At 41.5% G+C, this 15,346-nt stretch overlaps 1 protein-coding gene across 1 annotated transcript in view; it reads left to right on the top strand.

Moving 5' to 3' along the window:
* The window catches only part of CAMK1D (calcium/calmodulin dependent protein kinase ID), a 356,546-nt gene that overhangs the window by 307,203 nt on the left and 33,997 nt on the right, over positions 1–15,346 (top strand). The window contains exons 6-8 of the mRNA XM_073652382.1: positions 701–776; positions 6,239–6,351; positions 9,264–9,342. Coding sequence (XP_073508483.1) covers positions 701–776; positions 6,239–6,351; positions 9,264–9,342 — 268 coding nt within the window. The remainder of the gene's footprint in view (positions 1–700; positions 777–6,238; positions 6,352–9,263; positions 9,343–15,346) is intronic.

Raw genomic sequence — 15,346 nt, 5'->3', positions numbered from 1 at the left:
ATATTCCCACAATGAACTTTTAGTGAGTTTTTGATGCTGAAGAATTTCTGCACCATTACTGCGACTATTATTTAAATTAGGTTGCTTGCATTTTTCCATTGCGTTTTTGTGCGAATTTTTTTAACGTACATTTTTATCGCGTTCTTGACTCTCCGTTTTTTTGTCTCTTTTTTGTGTGTCATGCTTTAAATAAAGTAACTTTGTTTTGATACTTCCTGGTATTTGGCTTTGACAAAACTTTACGGATATGCTTAGGTGTGGATTACATTGATTTTTGATGTGTTTCCACTGCAGAAAAACACTAAAAATGCATGTGCGTTTTTTACCTTTGGAATTTCCACACCTAATGCAAGATTATGAGGAAATTCCGCACATAAAACTCAGTTTACCCTCGAGAGATTGACATGTTGTGGATTTGAAACATTCATCACAGGTCAGTTTACGTTCAGTAAAAGAAAAGCACAGAGGGCTTGAGATATCTATAAATCCCATCCACTTTGCTTGAACAGTAAGATGCTGCTTTTTTGGCGCAGGAAAAACATGCAGGGTCAAAAACGCACCAAAAGCTCATCTTGGGAACATGGCCTTAATCTTACCTATGGAATCCAGTTCTTTGGTGCGGTGAACGTACATGAGTTGTATTTGTGTACAGTTGTTTTGTCAATAAATATAAATACTTAAGGATGTCTTATACTTTCAGCTCCAGAAGTTCTTGCCCAGAAACCCTACAGCAAAGCAGTAGACTGTTGGTCCATTGGTGTAATTGCATATATCCTGTAAGTACAGCTTATCATAATAACTTCCTAAATTGCAAATTCTAACTTGTTGGATGGGGCGATTTATTAAGATTTATCAAAGGGCATGCTAGTAAAATGTAATACAATCTGCTAAACATTTTCACTGTGGTTCTGGATTGTTCCTGTACATTTTCTTTTTGGAAAAGTTATAGAAAACTGATAAATTGCTTGGTGTTATAGAACAAATGGTTGAAGTCATCTCTAGGATATTCCACCACTTCCTGATCATTGTGGTGTAATGCTCCTGTTCACACAGTTAAATTAAGCGTTCCTTGCAAGCAGGTGATGTAAGTACCTGTGGTGCATGGAAAAAGCTGATAAGACATGTCTCTTCTGTCATCATAGATAAAAATACAATTTTTGTCTATAAAACTGGAAGGGGAAATACGATAGGATACTTCTGTGTTGCAATGTATTTTCCTGTCAGGGTTCTAATTTTAAAAGGAATTTGTCACCAAGTTTTTGCTATGTATTTTGAGAATAGCTTAATGCAGGGGCAGAGGCCCTGATTCCAGTGATTGGTGTACATTTGATAAAATTACAGTTTCCTCTGCTGCAGATCTAGCAGTGCTCTGAATGCTCAGCCATCTGCAACCCCACCCACACCACTGATTGGCAGCTTTCTGTATACATTGTTCATAGACAGAAAGCTGCTAATCAGTGCTGAGGTTACACAGTGCAGGACGACTACATGGCAGGAGACATCTAGTCTTATATTGATAATCTTCTGCTGATATAACACTGAAACTACAAGAAGCAACCTAGTAAATGACACATCACTGGAATCAGGGTCTCTGCCTCTAGATCATGCTGCTCTTAGATTATATAGCAAACACTTGCTGACAGTTTCTTTTAAAAGCTTAACATGAATAGTGACATAGTAAGCACTGAGGTCTTCATTAGGCCCCCAGCTGACATGACATGATGGAAACGATAGAATGATAGAGGGGCCCTAAGCCACTCTGCCATCTAAAGTGTTAACATACCAGAATTGGACGCCTTTCTGATCCCACTAGTTGCAATGGGGTGTCCCCTATATTTCACACCTTGTCCCCGCTATTTATAGAGTGAGCTCTGCTCCTGAGACCACTACATACAAGTCCTTCCAGCTTTACCATACATTTATGGCGGATGTTGGAAAGAGGTAAGTCACATGTGTTGGCCTACCTCATAATGCAGACTTGCTTTTCCACCCAAAAGATATACATGGCATTATGTAAAAAAAATCAGAAGTAAGCAACATCAGTCTTTTGTAAAAACAATGAATGAAAGGAAGTGTAGCCACATTAACTGACTGTAATCTAAAACTGATTGTAAAACTTTGTGAGGTCAGGAAACTAATTGTAACAACCAATATGATTGCTCTACCTATTGTCAGATCTGCATCACCACTGCTGAAAAACAGACAACTTCCAATATCTCTAACTAAATCATGTTGTTAAAGTTAGCCTTCTAGACCTACTAAATACACTGCTCAAAAAATAAAGGGAACACTCAAATAACACATCCTAGATCTGAATGAATGAAATATTCTTATTGAATACTTTGTTCTGTACAAAGTTGAATGTGCTGACAACAAAATCACACAAAAATCATCAATGGAAATCAAATTTATTAACCAACGGAGGCCTGGATTTGGAGTCACCCCCAAAATTAAAGTGGAAAAACACACAAGCTGATCCAACTTTGATGTAATGTCCTTAAAACAAGTCAAAATGAGGCTCAGTATTGTGTGTGGCCTCCACGTGCCTGTATGACCTCCCTACAATGCCTGGGCATGCTCCTGATGAGGTTGCGGATGGTCTCCTGTGGGATCTCCTCCCAGACCTGGACTAAAGCATCCGCCAACTCCTGGACAGTCTGTGGTGCAACGTGATGTTGATAGATGGAGTGAGACATGATGTCCCAGATGTGCTCAATCGGATTCAGGTCTGGGGAACGGACGGGCCAGTCCATAGCTTTAATGCCTTCATCTTGCAGGAAATGCTGACACACTCCAGCCACATGAGGTCTGGCATTGCCCTGCATTAGGAGGAACCCAGGGCCAACTGCACCAGCATATGGTCTCACAAGGGGTCTGAGGATCTCATCTCAGTACCTAATGGCTGTCAGGCTACCTCTGGCGAGCACATAGAGGGCTGTGCGGCCCTCCAAAGAAATACCACCCCACACCATTACGGATCCACTGCCAAACCAGTAATGCTGAAGGATGTTGCAGGCAGCAGATCGCTCTCCACGGCGTCTCCAGACTCTGTCATGTCTGTCCCATGTGCTCAGTGTGAACCTGCTTTCATCTGTGAAGAGCAGAGGGCGCCAGTGGCGACTTTGCCAATCCTGGTGTTCTGTGGCAAATGCCAAGCGTCCTGCACGGTGCTGGGCTGTGAGCATAACCCTCATCTGTGGACGTCGGGCCCTCATACCACCCTCATGGAGTCGGTTTCTAACCGTTTGTGCAGACACATGCACATTTGTGGCCTGCTGGAGGTCATTTTGCAGGGCTCTGGCAGTGCTCCTCCTGTTCCTCCTTGCACAAAGGCGGAGGTAGCGGTCCTGCTGCTGGGTTGTTGCCCCCCTACGGCCCCCTCCACGTCTCCTGGTGTACTGGCCTGTCTCCTGGTAGCGCCTCCAGCCTCTGGACAGTACGATGACAGACACAGCAAACCTTCTTGCCACAGCTTGCATTGATGTGCCATCCTGGATGAGCTGCACTACCTGAGCAACTTCTGTGGGTTGTAGAGTCCGTCTCCTGCTACCACGAGTGTGAAAGCACAACCAACATTCAAAAGTGACCAAAACATCAGCCAGAAAGCATTGGTACTGAGATGTGGTCTGTGGTCCCCACCTGCGGAACCACTCCTTTATTGAGGGTGTCTTGATAATTGCCAATAATTTCCATCTATTGTCTATTCCATTTGCACAACAGCATGTGGAATTGATTGTCAATCAGTGTTGCTTCCTAAGTGAACAGTTTGATGTCACAGAAGTTTGATTTACTTGGAGTTATATTCTGTTGTTTAAGTGTTCCCTTTATTTTTTGAGCAGTGTATGTTAAATTTTACATTTTAGGTGGAAATCCTCTTTAACAACTTGGTCCTTAATAATTATATATGTTATGGATGTAATCACAATAAATGATAATTCTATACACTGCTGAGAACGCATTATTTTCTTATAGAGTAGATGATGGCGGCATTATTTATAAATCAATATAGTATTGTATGGATACGTGAACCTTTCGTGGACATAAGCAGGCTATATATAACACAAATAACTGAACATATTACACACAATAAAAAGGGGAAGGGAAAAACGGAGAGAAGGTGTGCAATTCAAGATATTTTAATCAAGTGATAATATATAATTTTCACAACATATGTACATATGTACACAGCATATACATCACATAAGGCATAATGGTACACATACAAAGAGAGGTTTAACGGTACCCTGCCTAAGTTGAGTAAAGTGCAGTGCCATGCAGTGGAAGAATCCCCCTCTTACAAACCCCGTATGTTTCCTCTTGCAGTTATAGCTTCATCAGGGGGAATGAAGCTATAACTGCACGCTGCAGTTTACTCAAGTTAGGCAGGGTACCTTTAAACCTCACTTTGTATGTGTACCATTATGCCTTATGTGATGTATATTCACTCTCTGTCCTTTTATGGTCTTATGTTTTACAATCTCTGTGGTTTGTAGACAGATTTGGTCATTTGTGATCATTCTAATACATAATTGATATGGATTGACATTATACTACTTTGTTTACTACCTTAACCTGTGGACTAATGATTGTATATCATTAAGTGTATGATTGTATGTAACATGCATTGACCTCTTTTTGTATCTACCTTTCTGGTTCCAGAAATATGCTCTGAAAATGATATATTATCACTTGATTAAATTATCTTGAATTGCACACCTTCTCTGCGTTTTTCCATTCCCCTTTTTGTTATCCAGTTCTGGAGTTTTGTATGTGCATGGTGACAATATGTCCCCTAGACACATTTCATGGATTGTATGGAAATCTTATATCTACCATTACACACAATGTAACCCAAAAATATATTTATGTGACTGCAGAAATGCCAGTCAGTAATGTATAATAATTACTTCCAGACGGTTTTATTTGGTTTATTGTACAATCTGTCAAATACACCATTGATAGCAAAGTACTGTATGTTAGTCAGACACAGACAAGTTATTACATTTCCTGTTATTTTATAACAAAAGCCTGTTTTATACAGATTGCTCATTTATAACAGTGTCTGCATTACTATGTCAAATAGTAGAACGCCAAGTATCCACATCTTTTACACTGCTAGATTATGGTAGTGTATACTGGCTTTTACTTAATAACCGTACTTTCAAAAATTACTTGTCAACTAAACATAAATTTATACATTGCCATCAAAGATATACATGCAACTACATTGAATTTTATTTAAATGTACATTATTTAATTACTAAATGGTTTTCCGCCTCATTCTTTTATCTAACATATGGCCCAAGTGTACTATCAAAATAACAAATACTCACCTATCAATCCCCACTGCTCCGCCTTACTGCTGGTAGGGTCCCCAAATTGTCACTGCTGATGGCCTTTGATTGGCTGCGGCAGTCAGGTGCCAACAACACCAGAAGAGAAGGAGAACAGATCCATGTGAGACCTGATATAGAAGAATGGCGGGGGATTGATAGGCAAGTGCGGTAAGTGCTGTTTATTATTTTGATAGTACACCGAGGCCATGATTTAATAATAAAACAGTGGAAAACCCCTGTATTATCACATGCCACCTCTACTATAATACATTGAAGATATATTGTTTAAAGATGATAGCATTTATTACACTGGGTAAAGGCTGTGTTGTGTTCATAGAAATGATTTCCTTAAATTTCAAAGCCCTGGTAATAACAAGCAACTTTGCAATTTAATTGTTGAGAAAAACCATCTGTTCTCAAGAACGGAAGAATTTTTAATTTTTTGCTTCATACTAATTGACTAGGTTACCGACCACCACTGTAGTTTAGCAACGGTGGCAGAGCATGCGTAGTGCAACTGTGCTCCTCCGATGCTCCAGAAGCAAAGCTGGCTCTGTTTGCAGCATCGTACAGCGCATAAATCCGGCCGGCAGCACAAACATGGTGCTAGCCCCAACCGTCAGTCATCAGGAGCACACTGTCCCTAGGCAAACAGAATGCCATTAGGCTATAGAGCGGTGTGCTCCTGAAGATGAAACATCAGTTTTCCTCAGACAAAATGAGCCAAAAAAAAGATTTAAATGACTCTGAAAAGTCAGACCCTGAAAATTAATCATCAAAAATACAAATTACCTATTAATTCTGCACAGTGTATGGATGTTTAATGATAATTTGTTACGTTATGATAAAAGATAATACATTAAGATATGGCAATAATACTGTATGTCTGTGAATTCTTTCAGACTTTGTGGATATCCACCTTTCTATGATGAAAATGATTCAAAATTGTTTGAACAGATTCTGAAGGCAGATTATGAATTTGACTCTCCATATTGGGATGATATATCAGATTCAGGTAAATCAAACACTGAACATGCTCCATGCTGTTTAAATGTTGCTGATGTCATAGTAGTCAGGGGCCTGCTAAAGGCTCCCAGTGCTGCCATGAAGTTCAGGAGAGCGTCATTTTGAATATATATTGCAATACATTGGAATTTCAGTGTACAGTACAAGTGATCAAGTCCCCTAAGGGGACTGAAACATAAAGTAAAAAAAAAAGTATATAAAAATATATACGTATGTGTGTGTATATGTATATGTAATATATGTAAATATATATACATATTTATATATAGATATAGTGGCTGGTATAGCGTAGTGGTTACATGGGAGACCGGGGTTCGAATCCCGGTCCTGTCAGAAGAAATACTCTCTACCACACCAGCAGGGGTCCTTGGGCAAGACTGCTAACACTATAATGCCTACCTCAATGAAGAAGAGAGTCATTTCGGACATCGCCCGACGTTGAGGTACCAGGACAATCTGATTATAAATGGGATATTGGAACAAAACCATACATGGACAAGGCAAGAGAACCTGGATCTGTTGATATGGTGCTACAACAGCAAACTGAATGAGAGAGGATATATGAAGCGTACGAGGAACCTGTGGATAGATATAAGACCTGCATGTCCATTGACTGGGAAACAACTGGTCACCCAACATTTCAATGTCAGCGCTGATTGGGTGGTGGGGGCACGTGGCACAACAACCTCACGGGAGCCCCGGGGAGAGCAAGTGCCGACACCACGGGAATGGCACCGGCACAGGAGGGGAGTATAAGCTTTTTTATTTTATTGGGGGCAAGCGTGGGGGGTGACAAGGAGTTGTCCAAGTAGTGGACAACTTTTTTACGTTTCATCCAAGAGAAATGTGAGTTTCACATAAGCATCAGGAGACACCGCAGCGTCATAATTGGAAAAGCGCTGGTGCAGCAGGTGAGAATATTGTGTTTTTAGTTTACACGGGGGCCTGTTGCACTTAAGAAGTGGTTGTCCAACTAGTGGACAGCCCCTTTAAATGAGCCACAATTTGCTTATTATGGATGAAGTCCTATGATTTAACAGATGAAGCACTATAATGTGATTGAGTACACACAAAGCCCTTAGTAAAACAGTCACAAACAATCGTACTGGAATAATGGCTCAGATTTGCTGCATTTTCAGGATAACAAGCCTTGTGATAACTTGAGTAGCACCCTGAACATTACTTGACGTGATCTTTAGTTTTCCTTAAAGGTTAACTTAAACCTTTATCACTTTATTTTTTATAAGCGAGTGCCATTTTAATTGCAAGCAGATAACCCCCCCTCCCTAGAGGAACACCCAGCTCCCGCCTGAGCGTGAACACTTGACGCGCCCAGGGGATGGGGACGACTCGGCGCCCGGGCCTTGTTGTTGCCTGATCAAGGGGGATGTCACGGCGGTCGGCTCCCGGGCCCATACCCTGGGGTCACTCTTAAAAGAAGGGGGGAAGTTATATGGGATAGGGGAATGTTCGTGACGCCACCTGTGGTGTCTGGTGAGGATCACCAGCGCTGTGACAGTCCTCTGAGGCCGGTGTTCAGGCAGCTTAGTTGGTGCGGCTCCCCACAGGTGGAGCGGGGCCTCAGGGCAGCGTAGAGAGAGGGTGTAGAATAGAGCGTCGGCGGGTGCAGAGCCGCGGAGGAAAGAACAGACAGAGGCGGTAGTTGAAGTCATCCAAGTCTTTACTCACTTTGGTGTGTTGTCAGCTCAGAGCTTCTCTCTGCTGTCACACGGCGAGCTGCGGCCGCCAGTGTGGGGTTCAGCACAATCCAGGTAGTTCAGGAGCGCTTGACAGGACCTCCGCTCTAGTGTGTTCCTCTCTTGTTGAACTTCTCCCTCCTTGTGTCCCCCACTGAGTCCCGTACGGGTACTGCGATGTCCCTTGTGGGTAACGTGTAGCTCCCGGACCGACTGGGTGCCCTTTTTGGTGACTTGTGATGAGAACGTGGCGTAAGGCCGGGTCCCTCTGGATAAACTCAGATTAGGGCATACAGGTGGCGACTCCGCTCCGTCCGTATCCACCTGGGATCCACATAAGCCTCCGGACTTTTCCGACAGAGTAGTGAAGTGCAAAGTCAGATAATCGGGGACCGGTACCCCCTTTTGCGGCAGGGTCTCTCTGGCCGGGCCAGAATAAGGTATGCAGGTGGCGACTCCGCTCCGTCCGCACCCCCTGAGATCCTTTCGCCTGTGGAGCCTAACTCCTCTGCTCCCCTCCTGGGCCTTCTTGCTTGGACCCTGACCGGGGACAGAGCCAGTTATAACTCTGCCCCGACCCCCCGTCTCGAGGCCTGAGACCGGGAACCGTGGACCCTTAGCCGGCTGCAGCTTTGTGCTGACTTGCCGTCCCAAAGACGCACGACCAAAGACCTTGTTATAAAGATGGCCTCCAGTTATATAGAATTCTAATAAAGTGCTTAGGTAAATGCTTCCTCCACCCTCACTCACTACGTGGTTCCCCCTTACTTTGGTTCCCCCCAACTCCTCCATTCAGGCCCGGGGCAGCACTATGGTGCTTTAGGCCCCCTTCAGAACTGGAGTGGTGTAGTGTTGAGTGTGTGGTTGGGGTCCTGTGAAGTACTCCATCCTTACCTGGGAGAGGAGACACCACACCTCATTCTGAGATGAGTACCCCTGTGGCGACTGAACCCTCAGGGGCGCCACACACTGATAGGCTTTTTTCAATTAAAAGGGTACCGAAATAAGAAATAAAAGTGATAGCAGTTTAGTTTCTCTTTACATATCGTTTGCAAATAAGCATCTTATATTCTGAGAATAAATATGCAGAAAAGTTGTAAATTCTGAGATGAGATTCAAAACAGAAACACGGAACAGTTGCCTTATATCACAGTGCAGAATTCAGCAACAGTTCCATATAAACGTTTTATTTGTATTTCAACAGCTAAAGACTTTATCAGTCATTTGATGGAAAAAGATCCAAGCAAGAGATACACCTGTGAACAGGCCCTGAGACATCCATGGTAACTATATTTCACTCAGTTTATTGTTGAATGCTGCTCACCGTACTTCTTCCCATTTTATATGTAATCTGCAAATCACTTTATATAAAAGTTGTGTTGTCTTACTTCAGATAAATCACCCCAGCGCTGGCCTCTAGGTGTCTCCCTTTTGTCTTGCTGTCCACTGCCTAATGTCACATATAATCTAGCTCTAGCAGCAGAGACACTGGGAAAGATTACAGGATCAGGGTAGACTTATTGTTGTCTCTCAGCTCCTGCTCACTTGTCTCTCAAACTCCATACAGGCATAACAGAAAAGGGGGGCTTTGAGTTTGTGATAGGTTACCATCATAATGCATGTTGTGTAGTGAGTAAAAAGGAAGTTCCAGCACCTATAGAACTGATAGAATGTTAATGAAGAGAAACCACTCACTAAAAGGCTAGGGTCACCAACTATTTTCTCTTCATCCGAGAAAAACGGTCTGATAATTCATATGCAAATGAGGAGGCTTCGGTGCACCCATGGCATGGCCAACAATTTGGTTCACTGTATCTCCTCAATTGCATATTGGGGCCCTTCCCCCACTTCTGATTGACAGTGCTCGATTACCACTGTCTGAATACTGCCAGTGTGTGTGTGCAGCCGTGCTCGCATTGCCCGCAAGCGTTCTCCTCTCTGACTCCTTTCTTCTAACGCTTCTCTCTACACTAATATACCCATAAGTGAAGCGAGCAGTGTCAGAAGAAAGGTGACAGAGGGAGAATGCTCGCGGCCACTGCATGTGTATGCGACAACACACACGTCAGCAGCATTCAGACAGTGCTCGCTCTGGGAAGCACTGGATGGTCGGTGTCCAGTCTGGTCCTTTGTAGCAGCTGGTCTGCACCTGTTTACCTGGTATCCTAGTTGCTATGTGCTTACTAGGCCCCATGCGATGTCATGATATATATGCCCAGGGCCTAGTAAGTGTGAGAGATGCCCAGGATATCAGGCGCAGAAGATAAGTTGCCACAGTTAACCAGGGCATTACTCATGTCTAGTGGCATTTAACTATAACTCATCATGCTAAACAACAAGCTCTAGACAGAAAAATAAAAAATGCCTCCTGAAGAAGAAGTAGAAAAATAAAGAAGACAGTCTTTTTTCAGATAGAATTCAGCTTGGCAAATAGATGTTTAGTGTGAATCCGAAATCAGTCTTAAAAAGGGGTTGCCTGAATGAGACACCATATTCGGTATAAAGCAAGGTGGTCCTAAGAAAACATATTTATCACAACAATAAAATTATATGTACTGGCTGTTGTTCCTGATTTGTAGAGGACGATTTATAGTGTAGTAAACAACAATACATGGTAATAACTTTAAAAGGAACCTGTCAGAAACTGCTACCCTCCTAAACCATTAATATACTTGTGTAGCCCTCTAAAATATAAGCCAGTTGATCCCTTTATGAGCCCAATGTGAAAAATCATGTTTTGAAGTTAAATCTGGAAATGCATTGGGGTGTGACGATGCATTTACGGCTCCTGAGCCTGTCATGTATTCCTGAACTAGCACCACACTCCCGTGGTACTCTGGCCACTGACTTGTCGATGAACCAGGGGAGGGTGCTGCAAGTTTAGGAATACAGCGGAGGCCTAGGACCTGTAACTGCACTGTCACGCCCCTATGCACTTCCTGACTTAACTTCAAAATGTGATTTCTTGCTGAAGCAGCATTTTGGAGTCATAAAGGGATCAACTGGCTTATCTTTTGAAAGAACTGAACGATTTGTGGGTGGATAGGGGGTATAGATTTCTGAAAGGTTCCCTTTAAATAGGCCCTGTCACCTGCTCAAAAATTTAGTTAAATACCTTGTAAAAAAAAATCCTGAGCTCTCCTGATTCTTCCGCTCTTTTCCTTTTTGTCTCATTGCAGAGATATTCACATTTGATGCATTAGGAGCACAGTATGTGAAATCTCTGCTTGTAGCTCAACTGGGCGTCTATTTAGAGTTTTCTTTGGAAGCCTGTGTTTTCACCCTTCCTTCTCAGATGCTATATTTCGCAGCTGTGATTGGCAGCATCTGAGAGGGCGGCGTAAAAAGCACACACACCTGGGGAATACTCTGAAGAAATGCCCACTTGGACTGCAAGCAGAAATTTCACAAACTGCACTCCAAAAGAAACAAATGTGAATATCTCTGCAATAGAGCGACACATTGCAAAAGGGAAAAGAGCGTCAGAATCAGAAGAGTTCAGAGGTTTTATAAGGTATTAAACTCCATTTTTAAGGAAGAGGCAGTTCCTTTTTAAATATGATCGGCCCCAGCTGATTGACAGTTAGATTTTACAAGGCTCGATAGTTTATTTCAGCTTGCATTGTTTAGTCGTTGCTGTACTGGAGGAGCATGCGCCTTGGCAGCAGTGCCTAGGTTCAGCAGAGGTGTAGTAAACATATAAAGTAGCACTTCTTGGAGGCAATCTCCTTCGCAACATGCAGAATATCACTCAACACAACTCGGAAGGCAGCCATGCTTACTTATGGCGAATTTCATGCAGTTTTCCAATTCTCATTCCTGATTATTCTGCAACTAAGCCCAATGCAATGCAAGTGAGTGGAATTTTACAAAACTCCATTCACATGGAGCAGAATAGATAAGGCATTTTGTGGAGCAAGACCTATATGTCACGAATGTCTCTGGATTTCTGCTAGTGATTTCACACTTTGCTTAAAAAAATATATAAAGTGGGTACGAAAAGTATTCAGACCCATTTAAATTTTCCACTCTTTGTTTCATTGCAGCCATCTGGTAAATTCTAAAAAGTTCATTGTTTTTCTCATTAAAGTACACTCTGCACCCCATCTTAACTGAAAAAAACAGAAATGTAGACATTTTTGAAAATTTATTAAAAAAGAAATCTGAAATATCACATGGTCATAAGTATTCAGACCCTTTGCTCAGTATTGAGTAGAAGCACCCTTTTGAGCTAGTACAGCCACGAGTCTTCTTGGGAATGATGCAACTAGTTTTTCACACATGGATTTGAGGATCCTCTGCCATTCTTCCTTGCAGAACCTCTCCAGTTCCGTCAGGTTGGATGGTGAACGTTGGTGGACAGCCATTTTCAGGTCTCTCCAGAGATGCTCAATTGGGTTTAGGTCAGGGCTCTGGCTGGGTCAGTCAAGAATGGTCACAGAGTTGTTCTGAAGCCACTCCTTTGTTATTTTAGCTTACCCCGAGACATAAAAAAGCCAGGCTGGAGTTTGCCAAAACTTACCTGAGAAAGCCTAAAACGTTTTGGAAGAATGTTATCTGGTCAGATGAGACAAAAGTAGAGCTTTTTGGGAAAAAGTATCAACATATAGTGTACAGGAAAAAAAAAGAGGCATTCAAAGAAAAGAACACGGTCCCTACAGTCAAACATGGCGGAGGTTCCCTGATGTTTTGGGGTTGCTTTGCTGCCTCTGGCAGTGGACTGCTTGACCGTGTGCATGGCATTATGAAGTCTGAAGACTACCAACAAATTTTGCAGCATAATGTAGGGCCCAGTGTGAGAAAGCTGGGTCTCCCTCAGAGGTCATGGGTCTTCCAGCTGGACAATGACCCAAAACACACTTCCAAAAGCACTATAAAATGGTTTGAAAGAAAGCACTGGAGACTTCTAAGGTGGCCAGCAATGAGTCCAGACCTGAATCCCATAGAACACCTGTGGAGAGATCTCAAAATGGCAGTTTGGAGAAGGCTCCCTTCAAATATCAGGGACCTGGAGCAGTTTGCCAAAGAAGAATGGTCTACAATTCCAGCAGAGCATTGTAAGAAATTCATTGATGGTTACCAGAAGCGGTTGTTCGCAGTTATTTTGGCTAAAGGTTGTGCAACCAAGTATTAGGCTGAGGGTGCCAATACTTTTGTCTGGCCCATTTTTGGAGTTTTGTGTGAAATGATCAATGATTTGATTTTTGCTTCATTCTCTTTTGTGTTTTTTCCTTGCAAGCAAATTAAATGAAGATAATAATACCAAAGAATTTGTGATTGCAATCATTTTCAGGAAGAAACTGAGTATTATCTGACGGAATTGCAGGGATGCCAATACTTTGTATATCACTGTCAGCCTGTAATACCCAGTAATAGGAATATAATGCAATTCTGCAGATTAATTGTATTTTAAAATCGTATTGTTTTTCTAAGATCTTTTACATAAAATTAATTTACTGTCATGGTAAAATCTTTTTAAGACAGTCCACAGCTTACCTTGCTAGCAAGAGTTTCAGACCATGTACTTTCTGCATATTAGATTGTAACTACACAGAATAGACATGATTCCTCCTGCTGATATCAAACAAAACATTTAATTTATCAAGGATATAGACACTCTGCCTTGCTTTCCCACAGTGCTTCTTTTGTATGATGATGTATTTTCCAGTTTACCATCCTTATAGAATTGTAGATTTTTACTGATAAGCGGTATTATATTATATTATACCTACACAGAATTCTTCATATAAATATCTTTGCTACTTCCAGGGCGCCCATAGACTTTGCAGTTGCGGGAGTGGGGATCTGGCTGTCAGAGAAAGTTGGAGTGCTCATAGAGAAGGCAGAGACGGTTTATTACCATCTGTGCCCCCTCTGTCTTCACTGTGTCTAAAGAGGGAGCAGGAGTTGCTGGGTTATAGGAGACCTAGACGGCTCTGCCATGCAGCCAGGAGACTGAGATGAGATGAAAATAAAACGATTTAAATATTGAAATTCTCCACCAGAATGTTTTTTTATGACCTCAAGGGGGCACAATGTGTAAAATAAATGAAAAATAAATAATTCAATTAATTAATATAAAAATAGCAGATAATAAATAAATAAGCCACTGCCAATTCAATTTGCTGTTACTAGCTCCATCAAACATGTTTGATGTGTAAAAATAACTGTTACAGAAATGTATTTTAGTGGTCATAAAAAATGGGAAAAACAGACAGTTCGCTTATTTTCCCACTGATATCAGCAAAAATAAGAGAATATGACAGTGACATAAACATGAAGCCCCATTTATCATGAACGAAAGATGTACAAATTACTTGAATATTCCAATGACAAAAGATGTTACAGTTCTTTAAACCACATGTATGAAAAAAAATGAAAATGTATCTGGTCAGAAATGGGGGTAAATAGCCTGGTCTTGAACTGGTTAAAGATAAAAAAGATCAATAGACTTAAATGTATAATTTATATTACATTTCTATATTCCTTTCATAGTTATATTCAAATACAGCACTCACCCATAACTGCAGAGATCACTGACTTTTACGCAAGGAAAGCAATAAGAGGGAGGATGACAGGTTTAGAATACTCCATGGCCCATTTCTGGAATTTCAGTTCAGCCTTGTTTACAGAGGACGTCACCAGGTCAAAAGTGCCCACTGTTTGCTCTTATTTTATTCCCACTGCTCCCCTGAGTTTTCAGGTTGTTGTTTTTTCATTCCACAATATAGTTCCATAGGTTTGGACCTTTTTATTCAGTGCTAATTCTTTCCAAGGGGGCAATGGATCAGATGAATGGTGGTGGGTCTTTGGCTGTTCTGCATTATTATCATGTAATACGAAAAAAAGAGGAAATGGTGTAAACCAGCACTAGCACCAATATAATACAATAAACAAAATATATATGCTAAAAACATCAGCATTTTTTTATTTAGTAAACGTAACAAACAAGAGACACAATATATTAGAAGAAAACCAATTAAAATAGGAAAATAATATTTTTGCAACACAATCAACAGGGCATCCAAAGAACAGCCCTGGCAAATTCCCTATTAATGAGTATATAAATCCATATGTGTAATAGGATAGTGTAATACACAGCCAAAATGTAAGAAATAGATGGAAAATACGAATGAAAGAACATGAATATACCCTAAGGAAAAATAGATAGAAAAAACAAAAACTTAAATAATGAATAGAATGGTGATCTTCATGCAAGAGGATCGGATCACAGTAAAATGACGCTCGGCTCACGCTCGTAGCGGAGTTTGAGCTGAGTGTCATTGC

The sequence above is a fragment of the Phyllobates terribilis genome, unplaced genomic scaffold, assembly GCF_046119375.1.
Source record: "Phyllobates terribilis strain yellow unplaced genomic scaffold, ASM4611937v1 Scaffold_11__3_contigs__length_659146591, whole genome shotgun sequence".
NCBI classification, from domain to species: domain Eukaryota; kingdom Metazoa; phylum Chordata; class Amphibia; order Anura; family Dendrobatidae; genus Phyllobates; species Phyllobates terribilis.
Note: the sequence above shows the minus strand (reverse complement) of the source record. Positions and strands in the feature narration are given on the sequence as shown.